Source organism: Temnothorax longispinosus, chromosome 10, assembly GCF_030848805.1.
Source record: "Temnothorax longispinosus isolate EJ_2023e chromosome 10, Tlon_JGU_v1, whole genome shotgun sequence".
NCBI classification, from domain to species: Eukaryota; Metazoa; Arthropoda; class Insecta; order Hymenoptera; family Formicidae; genus Temnothorax; species Temnothorax longispinosus.
In genome coordinates, this window is record NC_092367.1 from 14,596,451 (window position 1) to 14,614,362 (window position 17,912).

Genomic DNA, 17,912 nt, shown 5'->3' on the forward strand with positions numbered 1-17,912 from the left:
TTTCCGTACCAGTACTACTCTAGCGCAGTAAGGTGACTTGCTATGTTTAATAATGCCTCTTTTCAACAGGTCGTCCGTAATTTCCCTAATTTGTTCGCGCTCTGACCATGCAAACCTCCTTGGTGCATATGCAAAAATTGAGTCGTCCTTTAGGTTTACTTTTATTGAATAGTCGTCGTCTACCAGAGGAATGTCAGTTTCCTCTATTTCTTGGAGCATTTCGCTTAATCTCTGTTTAACGGAAGAATCAAAATCTGTTGTGATATCTGAGAAAAACAATTTAGGACTCTCAGTTGGATTTTCCAAAATATCTGCAGATGCAACCTCTGAAAATAACTCGACTCGCTTATTCAACTCCTTCTTTGATGAGTTAATAGTGATAGAAATCTCATGTTTTGAGAGAAAATCTCTACCGATAATCAGATCAACTGCCGTGAGATCGTTTTTTAGAATCTGCAAATCAATTGAAGCTATTAAGTTAGGTAGAGCTTCTAATTTAATAACAGTCGATACCGTTCCATCTGTGGATATTGGTGTATTATTTAATGCTTTATACATTTGATTAGCCCGATTAGTCTCTGTAAGCGAGTCAAAAAATTTATCATAAGCTGTTTGACAAATAAAAGAAACCGGACTGCCCGTATCGATTAACGCAACTAACTTACATTTAGTATTATTAATTTGTACAACATTAATGACTGTTTCGTCAGTGACAATTGTCATACCGTTGTTATCGCTTAGCGATTCCGTAGATGTCGCTCTCGCTATCCCTGTGGCAACTGCTGCTACCGGTGGGGTCGTCGGAGACGTCGAGATCTTCGCTTGCTCTTTCTTCTTTAGTTTAATACAATCATCCCTAAGATGACCTTTATTACGGCAATATACGCAGAAAATTTCTTGCTTCTGTGAATTGCTGCTCCCCTCGGCGTCACCTATATCCTTTGGTTTGACAGGTTTGACAGAAGGTTCTTTGAGCTTGTCAAATTTGGCACTTTTAGGAACACCACAGACTGAGGTTAGGTGATGCATCTCTTCCAAGAAGTAATCCACTGAATCGGTGTGGATTGTAGCTGCTGCTGATTTCATGGAAAAATTGGTAATTCCACTTATCAGTAAATGGATGATATCTTCGTCTCGTAATCTAAGTGGTTGTATTAACGCCAGTTTATCCATTGCGTAGTCTTGGAATGATTCTGCAGAAAAGTTCCATATACGATTGTTGATTTTCTGCATTACCACATTAAATAAGACTCTTCTTTTAAATCTCTTGACGATGGCCTCCTTGAAGGCGTCCCAGGAACCATTGACGTCCCCTGTACACAGATCGAACCATCGGCGCGCTGCCTTGTTTAATTTGGTCGTGGCCGCAGATAACCTGGTTACTGGCGATAAGTTGTAATTCGCGGCAATGGATTCAATTTTTTCCAACCATAGAGATACATCCTCTTCTTCCGTACCGCCAAAAGAGGGAATTGCCGAAGACAAGAACTTGACTGAGTGGCCGATGGCTGCCACCGAAGGTTCTGCAACATGTTGCGTGTTAGGATTTCGACCATTTTGGATATCGAATTCGGTAGAAGAGAGATCTTGAGTTTGTGAAGGTCTCCCGCTCATATTCATCGCCGTAAACATCTGCTGCATCAGAGCTTGTTGCTGGGCTAGTTGCTGCAACAGCCCCTGCTGCTGTGCCATTTGTTCTTTTTGCAAGCGTATCTGTTCTTCTCTTTGCAAACGCATTTGCTCTACCAGCAGCATGTAAGGCTGTGACGTTGATTTGTTTGCTGCTGAGGATTGTGAACCGCTGTCAAATATGTAAATTTCTGGGGCTGCCTCTGGTGTGTTGCTTGCCGCCGATGAGCTTGGTATATCGACTTCACTACCGGCCTCTTGAGACTGGTTCTGTTTTTCTTTCTCCTGATTGCTTCTTATTAGGCGGTCGATGATAGCATCTATCCATCGTTCCGTATTGTCGGTGGACAAGCTGATTCCATATTTTTTGGCTTCTTCTTGTAGTTGTATAAAAGACATCTGCGTGAGTCGCTCCTTCACTACCTCAATCGAAGTATCGGAAACCGACATAGTTTTTCACTCGCGGGAATCTCCACAGTCTGACAACGAGAGAAATATTGCGTGCGCTTGAGAAATCTTCACAGTCTAGCGACAACGGAAGAATCGCGAGCACAGACGACGTTGATTGCCGTCTTGCCTGAGCGTGGTCGGCCACGGATAATCTCTTCAGTCTTCGTGACAACGGGAGAACCTTGAACGCGCACCACAAATTGTAAGCACACGCGAAATTTTCTACAGTCTTCGTAACGGGAGAGCCGCGATATTTGTCGTTCGAAAAGAAAAACTGCGCTGTCCAAAGCACGCGTACATCCCACTTCTGATGCTGTAAGACTCCGGTGCCAGGATCTGGGATGGGCGACCGATGGGACGAGGCTTGGACAAATAACCAGTATTCGTATTCTTTAGCAGTCTGTATATTTGAGATCTGCTTTCGCCGGTGTTACAATGGCTAATGGCCTCAGGGCCCTTTCCCGCGTTCGTGTCTCCCCTTCTAGCGCTCTTGTCCTATCACAGCCCTTGCCTGCGCTCTTATCCTATCACAGCTCGAGCCGTACGCGGTATATCTACGTGACCAATGACAGGCGAGGTTGCCGCTGTGCGCGCCACCTCGCTGCGCTTCCTTACAGCTCATCTACGCGACCAATGACAGGCGAGGTTGCCGCTGTGCGCGCCACCTCGCTGCATAACCTATAGCGCTTCCTTACAATACTGTTTACAGCTTCCTAACCTATAATACTAGCAGTATTCTGCTACTGGCGAAATACTGCAAAAGCTACATTAGTAACATTGTCAGTAAATTTTTTATATTTACTTCCGCAACCGTATGTCTTTATTCAAGAATTTGTTTCTAAATATATATCTTCTATGATACTTTTTCTAGCCACAATTACTAAAATAAAACAGTTTGTAAAACAGCTTTCTGTGAAGTTTGTTGTAAACAGTACTGGCATTTTACCCCTATCTAAGTAGTGGCATATTCTCTCAAGATGCAGTTTTATATTAAAATGAGCCTGTATCATACGATTGCCAGTAAAACGAATCGGCGACGTACTGAATACTTTCATCCTAATCAATATTAATAGAACAACAAGCTGATTGAGTTAAAAATAGTGTAATGCTGGAAGAATATATCTTATATAAAACACTAAGAAAATTCTAAAAAGCACGTTGTCATACTTGTCATACTGTACTTATCCCATAAAAACTATAATACTGACAAGAAGTAAGTAAAACTTGAGCAAAACGTCAGATATAATATTTTTAACAATTTCACAGTATTTACAACAACGCTCCTAGCCGTAGCTTTGTTAAACATAACGAGTGACATATTCTCCACACTGGCATATTCCCCCAAGTTACCCTATAGTCAATAAAGTATTACAATATTTTATTGTACATGATATTTCATTACACAATATATAAAACTGCATTGCAGCGAAAACGAACAATTATTTTTATAAATAATAAATAATAAGTTATGAAATGCTCTTCTTGCATTCCCTGTCACATCTGGCCATTTTACTGGCCTCCTTTTTCTTTTTCTTCTTTTCTCATTGCTATTCTCTTATAGCACTTAGATTTGTTCGGTAAAATAATTACTAAGATACACAGATTACGTGGCTTCGTCATACTTTGTACGATATTAAATACAATGCGTATTTAATAATGTCGCAACAACAGAGCGATAGAAGCCTGACCTCTGCGATGTTTCACAAATAAAAGTTCAATGAAATGAAGTATCAGTACATGAGCGTCGAACCTGTACCACCTAAAAGATATTGCAGTAAATAATAAATAAACAGTTCTTCTTTGAGGATAGGTCATTAGTAACTGCAATAATTTATTTATTATAAAAAGAAAACTCTTAAAAAGTGTTGAACAGTTTATGAAACAAATATGGAGGAAATAGAGAATGACCCTTAACCAATTTTGTGGCCTTCTAAATTCGAATCGAATTGTATGCCAAACAGTACTACATGATGGGACATTAATTTCAGCAAATTTTAAGTTGAGGATAATTTTGGAGATACGGGGAGTCAAAGTGGCCAAATTCCCAATATTCCACAATACAAGCACAAAGGACACAAAAAAAAGTTAAAATTCTTTTAATAATAGTGATAATTTGATTAGAATTAGTCAGAATAGTTCTTTGTGGTGACCACCGTACTAAAAATCTGACCCTTCCACCACTGTTGCTTAATTTTTTAAAAGGACTTTCAAAAAAACTGTCCCTCAAAAACGTTTTTGCTGAATTTTTCGAAAACGGATACAGTTGCGAAAAAATTCAAATGGAAGTTGTTTATCTTGGAATTCGATCTACACAAATAGGTCTCTTTTATTTTTTTCGTAGAGCTAATCTTTTGGCTCGAAAACTCTCTCACTCTCTCAATGCATCTTTTTTTTTTAATTTAAAGTATAAGAACTGACGCTGAGTCTGGTCTTACTAAGCTCTTACCGTCTATCACTTGCAATATGCCAACAATAACTTTTCAAACTCTTAAGCTGGATATACACTTAGCGAACAAACACCGAACAAACAGTGAACGCAAACGTTCGTTGTCAATTATTCAACAGATATAATGAAAAATCTAAAATTGCTACATGCAGCAAACACCGAATCTAATCGAATTCTAGTATTTGGTGCAAAGGAAAAAAAGAACAAGCAATCAAAGAACACAAATGCGATTATCCACGTTTGCTGTTCGTTCTCTAAGTGTATATTCAACTTTAAACGTATTATTAATCCAAATGCATTTTAAATCTTTAACTTCCCATTAAAGAAAATCCATTAAACGAGGTATACGCGAAATGAAGGTCGGGCCGGAATCGAATCACGGACCTTTAAGTTAATAAAATCACTCTCGCAACCACCGCGGAGCCACGTGTTATCCCTCTCTCAAAATGTATCTGCGAGGCTTGATCGTTAGCGCACTCTTTCGGAAATTGCAACCGTACAAGAAAATCGAAACATATTAAAAATCTGAACATACTAAAAATTCTCCTGCTCGCATAAATATACACGGTAGTGCCTCGCGCTGCGCGTGTACCTACTTGACACCGTGCCTCTTGATATTTCTATGTATGAGCGTTTAGACTCTAGACTCTATATATAGACTCTAGAGCATTCTCGGCGGAAAGGTGACAATGCAATCACTACAATTTATACAATATTAAAATATTTTTTTTTATTATAAAGTGTATTATATTACCGTTTGTGCTGACATTGCACTAACAATAAAAGAAGAAATAAAAAAAAGTTGAAAAAGTTTTCAGATCGCCGTTAAATATATAATAGATACGGCACATTTATTATTCTATATTAATCTGTTTATTCATTTTAATATCAATGATGCATATCATATGCGATACTTGTAATGTTCTAACCATTTCGATAACCTTTGTATTGGTGATATTATTTATATTGCTTGTATAAGCAATTTTTTAAAGAATCATCATTATCATCCTCTTATGCCCGTTCTAGACTGGAGGATGAGCCGACTCTCGGCTCATCCGAGTGAGTGGTGTAGACGGGTAAAAATCTATAGCTTATGTATAGTTTATGTCACGTACACTATAGAAGGCGGATGAGCCGAGAGTCGGCTCATCCTCCAGTCTAGAACGGGCATTATAAAAGCGGTATGAAACCCTGAAGTTGGCTGAATTATTGCAAACGTGATTGATTGTCTCGATTCAGTCGATTGATCGAGTGTACAAATGTTTTTTACATAGATAATAAAAAATAAAAAAACATTACAAGGCGCGCGTGAAGCGTGCGCTATAATCTAGTCATATCTAAAGAAGGCATGTAAAGTCGATACTCGAATCGAATCTATCAAAGTTTATTGTTGACGCTTTTGAGCAATTGTTATCGTATTTTAACAGTTGTGTGTATCAAGGAGTTAATATATAGTAATAGTATAATGTTAAAGCTAAATAGCGCGTGCAAATCGCGCGTCTGTGTTGTCTATTCTTATAAAAAGCTTATTAATAATGAATTTTAGATGTTATTATATCTAGGACTGTTCAAGTCACTTAAATGATCAAACAGAACATCATAAAAGCGAACGAATAGTCAATAGATCAGTACCATAACTGATCAGTTACTCGCAAGCGTTTAATATAAGAACTTCGGTTTATCGTGACACACTTTATAGTAACGAAAGCATTTGTAATAATGTAATATCTCTAAAATATTTAGAAATTAAATAAATTTTTACTATATTTATATGTTTGTTATGCACATGCACATTTTTTAATAAAATAAATAATACATTATCTCTTTAAAATTGTTAGTGTCAATAAAGTATTAGTAGAGTATTTTAGCGTACTTTTTACTTACCAAACGTATTTAAAATATAAAGACTGTAAATAATACATATTTTGTGATTTGTGTAATTTAAGAATTAAAAGAAGTTATCAACACATAAAAAAGAGGGCGTAGTGCCCAACAGGAGTATTCGTAACTTTTATGTAAAATAATACTTTAACAAACGTTTTGCTCTGTTATTAGATCATCTTTAGTGTAATCAGTTAAGATAATACATAAAGACTAATAAACAAAAAGATAAAAATAAAAACCGCAATACATTGCATCAATCGCATTAGTTCCTATCGTAATATAAAATTCAAATCGAACGCACATACTATTTCTTTAAAGAATAAAAGTCGAGAAATAAACTAAAATAAATAACGATTCACAAATAACAACATGTCATATAACATGTTACATGTCAATGAACTAATAACATTAGTGAAAATTTTACAACATGACTCTCTACATAGAACACCATGATCATCTCATCACAATATTTATGTACGTATTCAGAAAACATTTTTCTTACACGTTTATTTTGATGACATGTTATTATTTGTGAATCCGTAATTCATTTCAGTTTACTCCTCGATTTTTATATAAAAAAAATAGCATGTGCGTTTGATTCAAATTTTATATGCGATAAAAACTAATGCAATTAATGCATTTATTGTGATTTATATTTTTATCTTTTTGTTTACCGGTCTTTGTGTTACCTTAACTTATCACATTAAAGATGGTCTGATAACAGACCAAAACATTTGTTAAAATATTATTTTAGTTAAAATAAGAACCAATGCGATTAATGCAATGTTTTGCGGTTTTTATCTAGTCTTTATATATTATCTTGACTAATTATACACTAAAAATGATCTGATAACAGACCGAAACGTTTGTTAAAGTATTATTTGAAATTAAGGTTACGAACACCCTGTTGTGGCTCCATGCTTTCCTTTTTATGTGGTGATTTCTAATCAATTGAGTTTTTAGATATTAAAAGAAGACAGCAGAAAAAGGAAACAAAACTTGCTAAAACTAACTAATTATTTCGTCAGTCAATAATGATCACTATTATACTGCTATTACTTACCCTTATTCTACTGATATCTAATTACTATGTGCATGCATTATCATGGAAGAAAGGGGCGACTTATCAATCTTATACCAGGACCATCAGGTTATCCGATTGTTGGAAATGCATTTCAATATCTTGCTTCACGAGGTAAGTTATAATTTCACATACAGTAATCCCGTAAATAAATATTTACCTATACACACAAATTTTTAAATATAAAATTTGCAAACATTTTTCTCTGAGATATATAATTATCGATATTATTGCACGTTAACTACTTTTAAGAATTATTTAAGCTTATAGGTAAATATTTTTAAACAATATCATTCATTTTTTTATTACTGAAGTTATTTGAGGAATAAAATATCTGGGTACATTATATCAATATAACGATAAAATCAATCATACATATTTCGATCAATATTTATAATATTTCCGTAAACTTACATAACAAACATTATACATACATTTTTTAGAAGAATTATGGAAGTTTCTGATTACCTTAACTGACGAGTTTTATCCCATTGGAAAAGTTTGGGGATTCTTTTTTCCCGTAATATCCATCCGTCATCCGAATGATTTAGAGGTGAAATATGAAAGAAATATTATTCTGCTTTTTTAGTATTGATATATTGACGATAAGGTGTTTATTTTTTTGTTTTTTTTTTATTTTGAAAAAATATATTTGTTCGTCAAAAGTCTGAAATAATTGTATATTTAAAATTAAAGATGATTATCTCTTATTCATTCATCTTTCAGAGATAATTAAATATTTAAAATACTTGTGAAATTAATTAATTGATTATTTAAATGGCGTCCAAATTAAATAACATTTAACTTAATATTTTCTGTAATTTTAGACAATATTAAGCAGCACAAAACATAGCGAAAAGAGTATTTTTTATGATATTTTACATCCGTGGTTCGGTACTGGTCTTCTCACTAGTGGAGGTAACATCACGATATTAATATAAATAATGGTACATGTTTTACTAAATTTTGCTTTGCCTTTTTATTAAAGGACCCCGCAACGGTCCATAAGGGTTTTGGCTCCTAGTCAAATTTAACAATAATGTAGGATAATGTAGTTCATAACATGCTGATAAAAAATGTCCATAGGCACGAAGCCCAAAAATGGACAGTTTCCGAGATATAAGGCATTAAAGAGTGGAAAAATGAGAGTTTTAGGTTTCAGCTATTGGCAGTTTGCAACAGGAATATATCATGATAAGTCATATCTTTTTTGATACTAAACCCACACGCAAGTAGAAAAAGAGAAAGAGAGTTGTTGTGTGTGTGCGTGCGTGCGTGTGCGTGCGTGCGTGTGCGTGTGTGTGTGTGTGTGTGTGTGTGTGTGTGTGTGTGTGTGTGTGTGTGTGTGTGTGTGTGTGTGTGTGTGTGTGTGTGTGTGTGTGTGTGTGTGTGTGTGTGTGTGTGTGTGTGATTACGGGAGTGACAAATCGTGGGGTCCTTATCTGTGCCTTGGGAACACACACACATACACAAACAACTCTCTTTCTCTTTTTCTACCTGCGTGTGGGTTTAGTATAAAAAAAAATATGACTTATCATGATATATTCCTGTTGCAAACTGCCATTAGCTGAAACCTGAAACTCTCATTTTTCCACTCTTTAATGCCTTATATCTCGGAAACTGTCCATTTTTGGGCTTGGTGCCTATGGACATTTTTTATCAGCATATTATAAACTATATTATCCTATACGTTATTGTTAAATTTGACTGGGAGTCAAAACCCTTATAGATCGTTGCGGGGTCCTTTGTTTTAAGTTTCAATTTTGTTGATAATAGAATAAATCTGTATAATTAAATTTAAAGCATATATTATATCACACAGTAATTAAATTTACATATATGTTTACAACATCTCATATCAATCATGAAAAAAATAATTGTATTATTAAATATAAAAATAAATTAATAATTGATATAATTACATTGAATATAAATATTATAAAAGAAGATAATAAGCGTATAAAAAAATTTCTTTCTTATACGTTATATTACACAATGTGCCATCGTAAAAGTTTAAACACATATCACAAAAAAAAAATACATTTGTAATATGATTATTAAAAATCAATAAATTTCAAATTAAGTAAAAAATATACATATCACACTGCAATGTTTGTTTCACATTGTTATTCCACAATTGTGTAACATGTTATTTATGTTTCAGGCGCCAAGTGGCATTCACGACGAAAGATATTAACTCCCACATTTCATTTCAATATATTACAGCAGTTTATTCAGATTTTGATCGAAGAAGGTGAAAACATGTCCAAATCTTTGAAAAATGCAGAAAGCACAGTTGTGAAAAATTTAGTACCATTTTTTAGTGAACATACGCTGAATGCAATATGTGGTATGATGTGTTCATAATTGAATATTTTAACTGTAAATTTTATTGCTATTGATAAATAAAATTACACTAAAATCAAATTTTTAAAACTGTAAGTATGAATGTCACAACATAGATACTGATTCGTAATTTTGACAGCCACACATATTTTGAAATATATATGATATTATTATCTTGATACTTTTACAAATGCGTTTGCAGAAACTGCCATGGGCACTTCTTTACGAGGCCTCGGTGATTTCCAGCAGCAGTATCGAGAAGCGGTTCATCGGATGGGAGAACTTTTTATTTACAGGTATAATAATTCATGTTTTATTAGTTATAAATAACTGTATATTTATATTCTGTCTTAATTAAAATATAAATTCGTATTGTATAATTATATGAACAGGTAAGTATAATAATACAATACTTAATGTAAAGGTAAATTACCACTTTTATTAATTAGAAATGTATAAATTACGTGTATGTTAAATTATCTATTTAAAAAGAAATAGAAACAAATTAAAAAAGTATATGTTTTCCAAATTTACATTATTATCTTCTTAAAGTAACATGCCTAACATTTATTAATTATTTAGATAGACTATTTAGGCAATGGCTGTACAGCGATTGGATATTCTCGTTGACGTCGAAAGGTAAAGAGCAAAAAAAGATGCTGAAGATATTACATGGATTTACTAAACGAGTATGCAAAAATGCTTCTTAATATAATATTTAAATATTATTTATTTAGAATTATTACAATACAAAGAAATTACAACGTAATTCTAGTGTAGAAAAATTATAATTTGTAAATGTTAACAACACTTTATTAACGTATTTATAGAAGAACCATTATAATGTTAATGTATTTTATACATAGATAATTGCTGAAAGAAAAGTTTATCATGATCGCACTAATGGTCAATATTTAAAAATATTTAAAAATTTTGATAATGACACGTCGGCAAAAAGAGATGACGCAGAACCGGTAAAAAGTACGTAATTTAATCAGTTATTGCTATTCTTTAAATCTGGTTGGTGTTTAATTTTATTAATATTATATTTTATTATATTATATTTTACAATTTATAAATATTATACTTATAGTTTAAATTTATAACGTCAAGTTTATGTAATGAAAACGTCGCAGAAGAATTGAGCTGTTAATTTGATATAAACGTATTTACATATTTCGATTTAGTACGAAGAAAACGGCTTGCAATGTTAGATCTTCTAATAGCGGCATCTCGTGATGGCCTTATGACTGATTCAGATATTAGGGAGGAAGTTGACACTTTTATGTTTGAGGTACATAATTTCTTTTGTAACCTCTCTTATTCATTATTTATAGATACATATATTATAATACATTGATGTATACGATTATAGGGTCATGATACTACAGCGATGGGTCTGTGCTTCATTTCGGCACTATTAGCTGAGCATAAGGACATTCAGGTATCTTCAAATGTAAATTGCTATTCCAAGACAAAGAAGTTAATTAATTGATTCCAAAAGTTATTTATTAATCTTCCGTCTGTATACGTGAGTTTATGGCGTCCGAGCCAAAATGATATTTGCTTATAACTATAAAACTTGCGAGCTTTCCAGAAAATAATAAATTAACGATGTTTATCGAAATGATTATAAAATCTTCAACTACAGTGTAGACAGAGGTTTCTTGAATTTTTTTTCAACAGATTTTTTAAAATACTTTAGAGAAAAATAGCGTCCAACGTGATAGACCCACGTATACACTCCGAGGCTGCAAAGAAAATGTATACAAACAGACGATTAAATACGAATCAATATCTAATTTTTTAAATATTTTTTAAGTTTGTATATGTGTATATGTATGTAACACGATTTGCTTTTTTGAATTAATAGATGTATAGAAAATATTCGCACGCACACACTTAAGCGTACGCACATATTTCAAATATTTTGTTATATCTTAAGTGCAATTTATTATATACACATATTTCAAATAAATTAATCAAAACATTTGTAAAATAAATATTTCCTAGATATATTTGTTTCTACGTATAACCATCACAATACCAACAGAAGCCTTTTAATTAACAATGATGATACAGGATCGTGTCAGGAACGAAGTCAATACTGCCTTGCAAAAAAATGAGCAGAAGTTTACTATGAAATTATTGCAAGACCTACCATATTTGGACAGATGTATAAAAGAAGCATTGCGCTTATATCCCAGCGTATTTGCAATATCACGAATTGCTGGAGAAGACGTAAAATTACGTATGCATCTAATCAATTTTTTTCTTGTATAAATTTTTAAATAATTACGCAACACGTCATTAAAAGGCAACATTCCCGTATATTTCAAAGATTCAAAAATTTGTATATTTCTCTATTGATAAATTTATTTCTATAATATTTCAAAATTTTATATACAAAACTTCATCTAATACAACATATAATATTTTCAGAAAATAATATTAAGTATCTAATGCTTAATAAAATTTAAATAATAATTACATTAATTGGATATACTTTTTATCTTGCAAATTATAAGCAATTATTAATTATTCTTACGTTGTATTATATGTATATTCAATTTTAAAATTTTAATACAGCTTAAATTATTTTTTTTTTAGTCTTAATTATACATTATGTTTTCTAGAGTCATATTTGGTACCTGCTGGAACATTGTTGCATCTTAACATTTACGGAGTCCACAGAGATCCCAATTTTTGGTCAAATCCAGAAGTATTTGATCCTGATAGATTCTTGCCTGAGAAGATCCGACATCGCCATCCTTATTCGTATTTACCATTCAGTGCAGGACCACGTAACTGCATCGATAAGCTGTATTTTTTATATCCTGATGTGTAATACCATGTTATATTAACAGATTACGATATGTACCAAATTATAGGTCAACGATTTGCTATGCTGGAAGTTAAGGCGATGATAGCTCCTCTGGTACACAATTTCTACTTAGAGCCTATTGATTATTTAAAGAACCTTCGGCCGAAAATTGATTTAGTAATTCGCGTTGATCAACTTCGTGTAAAATTTATCCCTGTCTGTAAAACGAATTTAAGTCTTTGAAGCAAATACCGACCCAGTAAGCAAGAAACACCATGAAACATTTTAACTACATTACAGCAACGTTTTAACATTAATGTAATGTAGTTGAAATGTTTCTTGACGTTTCTTGCTTACTGGAGAGTTAATGAACATTGTAGAAAGCAAAGGAAAGGTTTTATTTGCTTACAAAACGATTGTCAATTGCATCATAATAGTAACACTTTGCATACGTGTTATTATCGGTCACAAAATTAAAATATAAATAAAATATAATAAATATATAAAATATTTAAAATATTTAAAATATATAAAAAATATGAATTATATATAAATTATATAAATTTTATAAAATATATAATAACATATTAGAAAAGAATCTTTATAGGAAGAACTATTATGTGTATTATGTTTTATGTATTAAATATACACACTATAAAATATGTACCTATTATGTGTGTACGTACATATTATATTAAATCGGAAACATACAAAATATCTAATAGAGTAAGTAAGACTTTGACGGAGTGTATTATCAAATATAATGCAGATTTTACATAAAAATAATGTCCAGCAATGTATAAATAACTTCAGACGTTTACATTTTTAAATTTTTATGATTAACAAAATGATACTCTAAATCAAATTTGTATTTTATATTACGTATAAGTTATTGTTTTTTTGTTACATATAAGGTTACATATAAGATTATTTATTTATTATGTTATCTTACATTTACAATTTACTAATTGCAACGATAATATTCTATATACCAACAAATTATATTCCTTTTTAATGTATTAATTGATGTTTAGGTACCGGGTATAAATCTACTTTATATTAATCTACTAATCTTAGTTTCACCCTTATATTTCTTGTCACACAACCCTAACAGCATTAATATCCCGTATATCTGTAAAATTTAAAAATGTCTTAATATACTGAGAACATGCTTAAAATATCTTACACTTTACAATATCCTCTGAACATTCTCAGAATATACATTTGCTCTTAGGGAACGTGCATGAACACTCAATTCACGAATCGCAAAATACAAAAGGATAATCGTTCACATTTACAAGATTTACAAAACACCTGTATGTATGTACATCCCACTAAAACGAACTATCATCGTGCTGTCAAATTTGCCGCGAAATAACAATAACGTCGTCGATCGCCGGACGCGCGAAAAAAGCAATGCGCCGATGAGAGCTATCTCACTCGCTCTTTTATTCTCTCGCTCACTCACTCTCTCGCTCGTTCACTCTCTCACTCGCACACTATCTCAATGCATTTTTTTTATTCAAAGTTTAAAAAACACTGAGACTGAGGTTATCTTACTAAGCTCTTATCGTCTATAATATCCCAACAATAACTTTTCAAACTCTTAAACTGAGTATAATACACTTATTGTTAGCGAACGAACACCGAACAAACAGCGAACAAACGCAATTAAACGTTTGTTGTCATTATTCAACAAATATAACAAAAAATCTCAAACTGTTAAATGCAGCAAACACCGAATGTGGTCGAATTCTGGTGTTTGGTGCAACCGAAAAAAAAGAACGAACAACCAAGAAACACAAATGCTAATAATGTCCGAACGTTCGCGTTTGCTGTTCGTTCTCTAACAAGGGAACGGTCGGAAATGTCCCTACCCGATTTGGATGCGCTTTGGATATGTTGTTAAGCATCAAAAAATATTAGACACGTATTTTATTTTAGCTGCGTATCTCGACGTTTAGGGGTTGAAACAACCTTTTGAAAATAACGACCGATTTGGATGCGCTTTGGATATGTTGTAGAGCATCAAAAACATTAGATACGTATTTTTTTTTAGCTGCGTATCTCGACGTTTAGGGGTTGAAACAACCCCTTGAAAATAACGGATTTAATAGTTTTTAGCGAATATCTTCGAAAATATAAGGCGTAACGACAAAACATTTGTACGAAATGTTTATGGCTTTTTGTGCTCTCTAAGTGTATACCCAGCTTTAAACAGATTATAGGTAATCCCCCACAAAAAAAATTTTTTTCTGTCTGGCGGACTAGTCAATTCTTACGTATTTTGGGTCGCTAAATCCGAATCCGAGGTCAGAATTCAAAAGTTGGTTCGTGTTTTTTTTTCTAATCTCAAAAAACATACGTTTTTAGTACATTTTGAGCCATAATGAAAAAGCGCGAGCTAGTTTTGAAATTCTGACCGTGGATTCGGATTCAAAAGCTTGAAATACATAACAATTGACTAGATTTTTTAATAAAAAATGGCAGATCCAATATGGCGGACCCAATACCCAGCGGATGTTTTTTCAAATTGATCCGATTCGCTTGAAACTTGGTACTCGGGGGTTTTTGTTGTCGCTGAGTACGAATCTGATGTCAGTTTTCCAAAATTTAAAATGGCAGATCTAGTATACCCGATGAGTTTTTGAAAATTGACCAGATTCACCTAAAATTTGTTACTCGAGGGTTTTTGGGGTTTCGCTGAATACGAATCTGACGTCAGATCATAACATAATCACACTAAAAATGCAGTTTTTCCCACATGACTCTGAGAAAGTACAAATCTTATATATTTGACGTCCAAGACCACAATAGTCAAAGTATATCCATGACTTGATCCTTCTGCAACCAGGGTACCTCCACGTGGTGACGGTGGGCAACGAATTTATTCCGGCGTTATAGATACGTATCTAACCCAGAAATTTCGCCTTTTTAGGGTTTTCAACCTAATACCTGCGACTGGTCTGATTACGTCACTCACACAGTCGTAAATCTCACTAATGCAGTCCCATGTAGCCCTTCGCATCCTCTAACCACAAGTAAGTTCGTTATGGAGAGTTCAGTTATAAAAAGATACGACTGTAATAGAAGAATTACTCCTTTTTTTATGGTATCTTACTCTTTTAGTTTCAAAAGATCTGCGCAATGGCTGTCTTTTAGGTTTCCTGTTTTCCACAGGAATATCTCGTTTGAGATTCCAACAGAAATCAGCCATCATGTTCACATCCCACCTGCCTTGATATCGATGCTCAATTGATTTAATGTCCTGGTGGAATTTTTCTTCCTGTTTCTCGCTAAAATCACCTAAATTTTCTGGGAAGATAGTCTATATAAGAATCTAAAAAATGCAGTTTTAGATTCATTAAGCAGCCTTGTTTTCTATAGTCTTCTACCATTTTTGCAACTCTTTGTTCATAATCTGGACTTTTGTGATTTCCAAGAAAATTTTCTACTACATTTTTAAAACTTAGCCATGCTGCTTTTTCATTATTTTTTATTTTGGTGACAAAAGTCTCGTCTTTTAACATCTTGCGTATCTCAGGTCCATTAAAAATTCCTTCCTTTAATTTCGCTTCAGTGACATTAATAAATTTTTCTTGTAGATACAAGTAGCACTTATCTTTTTTATCTAGAGATTTCACCCATTGTTTTATGAGACCTAATTTGAGGTGAAGAGGTGGAAGTAAGACTTTTGAAGATTAAACTGGTGGTTGATTTATAACGTTCTTAGACCCAGGTTGCAAAGATGTCCTTTTCGGCCATTCTTTCTTTTAGTCCAGTCATTTGGTAGTTTTACCTGGAAAGTTTTCCGGGAGTTTTGAAAATTAATAATTTTATATATTTCGATGTGCTCTTTCCGAATTTCAACTTTGCCACCTCGTATCTTTGCCGCTCGTGCCGCCATATTGGAAAAATGACGCCTAAAAGCAGTTTTTTGACAATATCTCCTTTCCGACTCATTCCACGATAAAAACATTTATATACAAAATAAAACTAGAGAAAATTTCCTACAATTTATGTAATAACCTTTTTTTTCGTAAAATTAATAGTTTTGGCATACGAGCGCCGCAAAGTGTAGTTCAACACGCGTTTTGGCCTAAAAACTCATTTCCACACCACCTTGAGGTAGAGTAAGCGGCGCGTTTTTTTTACCGTGGTATCCCCAGTAGGCCTAGTCCACATGCAATTCACTATTCTAAAATTTAGCGCATTCTTCTTCGCTTCGCTGTTCTTGATGGACCAGGTGTTGCGAGTTCATCGTCATTAGTACTGATCGAAACGTCACAGACCGAAATTTCTTCCACATCATCCGCGATGGGATTATCAGTTTCATCGCAATCCTCTTTGTTCTCGATTTCATCATACGTTTGCTCGAAAATAGTCTCCGTTTCTTCCTCTTCGTCGCTATCTTGTGATGGAACTTGCGAGTTAATTATCACAGGTACCACTACAATTCGTGCATATAACTGAGCACTTTAACCCAGCCTTTCTGCATTCACAGGCTTTTTGACATTTTTTTTGACATCTTTTTTATTTATTTATTTAGTGCTCCGTTATATGCACGAATTGTAGTGGTACCTGTGATAACTCGCAAGTTCCATCACAAGATAGCGACGAAGAAGAAGAAACGGAGACTATTTTCGAGCAAACGTATGATAAAATCGAGAACGAAGAGGATTGCGATGAAAATGATAATCCCATCGCGGATGATGTGGAAGAAATTTCGGTCTGTGACGTTTCGATCAGTACTAATGACGATGAACTCGCAACACCTGGTCCATCAAGAACAGCGAAGCGAAGAAGAATGCGCTAAATTTTAGAATAGTGAATTGCATGTGGACTAGGCCTACTGGGGATACCACGGTAAAAAAAAACGCGCCGCTTACTCTACCTCAAGGTGGTGTGGAAATGAGTTTTTAAGCCAAAACGCGTGTTGAACTACACTTTACGGCGCTCGTACGCCAAAACTATTAATTTTACGGAAAAAAGGTTATTACATAAATTGTAGGAAATTTTCTCTAGTTTTATTTTGTATATCAATGTTTTTATCGTGGAATGAGTCGGAAAGGAGATATTGTCAAAAAACTGCTTTTAGGCGTCATTTTTCCAATATGGCGGCACGAGCGGCAAAGATACGAGGTGGCAAAGTTGAAATTCGGAAAGAGCACATCGAAATATATAATTAATTACCAATTTTCAAAACTCCCGGAAAACTTTCCAGGTAACCTCTTCTTTTACGACCAAATGAC

The 17,912-nt window shown here is 33.5% G+C and overlaps 1 protein-coding gene across 5 annotated transcripts in view; it reads left to right on the forward strand.

Moving 5' to 3' along the window:
* The first annotated feature begins 7,373 nt into the window (after positions 1 to 7,373).
* LOC139820600 (cytochrome P450 4C1-like) overlaps positions 7,374 to 17,912 on the forward strand; it is a 17,536-nt gene continuing 6,997 nt past the window's right edge. The window contains exons 1-11 of one of the 5 annotated variants that reach the window (XM_071790991.1): positions 7,377 to 7,604; positions 8,318 to 8,408; positions 9,655 to 9,840; positions 10,039 to 10,132; positions 10,423 to 10,525; positions 10,703 to 10,817; positions 11,024 to 11,130; positions 11,212 to 11,280; positions 11,919 to 12,087; positions 12,473 to 12,651; positions 12,727 to 15,322. In XM_071790991.1, the coding sequence (XP_071647092.1) occupies positions 7,515 to 7,604; positions 8,318 to 8,408; positions 9,655 to 9,840; positions 10,039 to 10,132; positions 10,423 to 10,525; positions 10,703 to 10,817; positions 11,024 to 11,130; positions 11,212 to 11,280; positions 11,919 to 12,087; positions 12,473 to 12,651; positions 12,727 to 12,903 (1,380 nt within the window). In that variant the 5' untranslated portion in view covers positions 7,377 to 7,514 and the 3' untranslated portion in view covers positions 12,904 to 15,322. Of the gene's footprint in view, positions 7,605 to 7,933; positions 8,044 to 8,317; positions 8,409 to 9,654; positions 9,841 to 10,038; positions 10,133 to 10,422; positions 10,526 to 10,702; positions 10,818 to 11,023; positions 11,131 to 11,211; positions 11,281 to 11,918; positions 12,088 to 12,472; positions 12,652 to 12,726; positions 15,327 to 17,912 lie in introns of those variants that run through there. The other 4 variants (XM_071790992.1, XM_071790994.1, XM_071790993.1 and 1 more) reach the window with 4 other exon arrangements.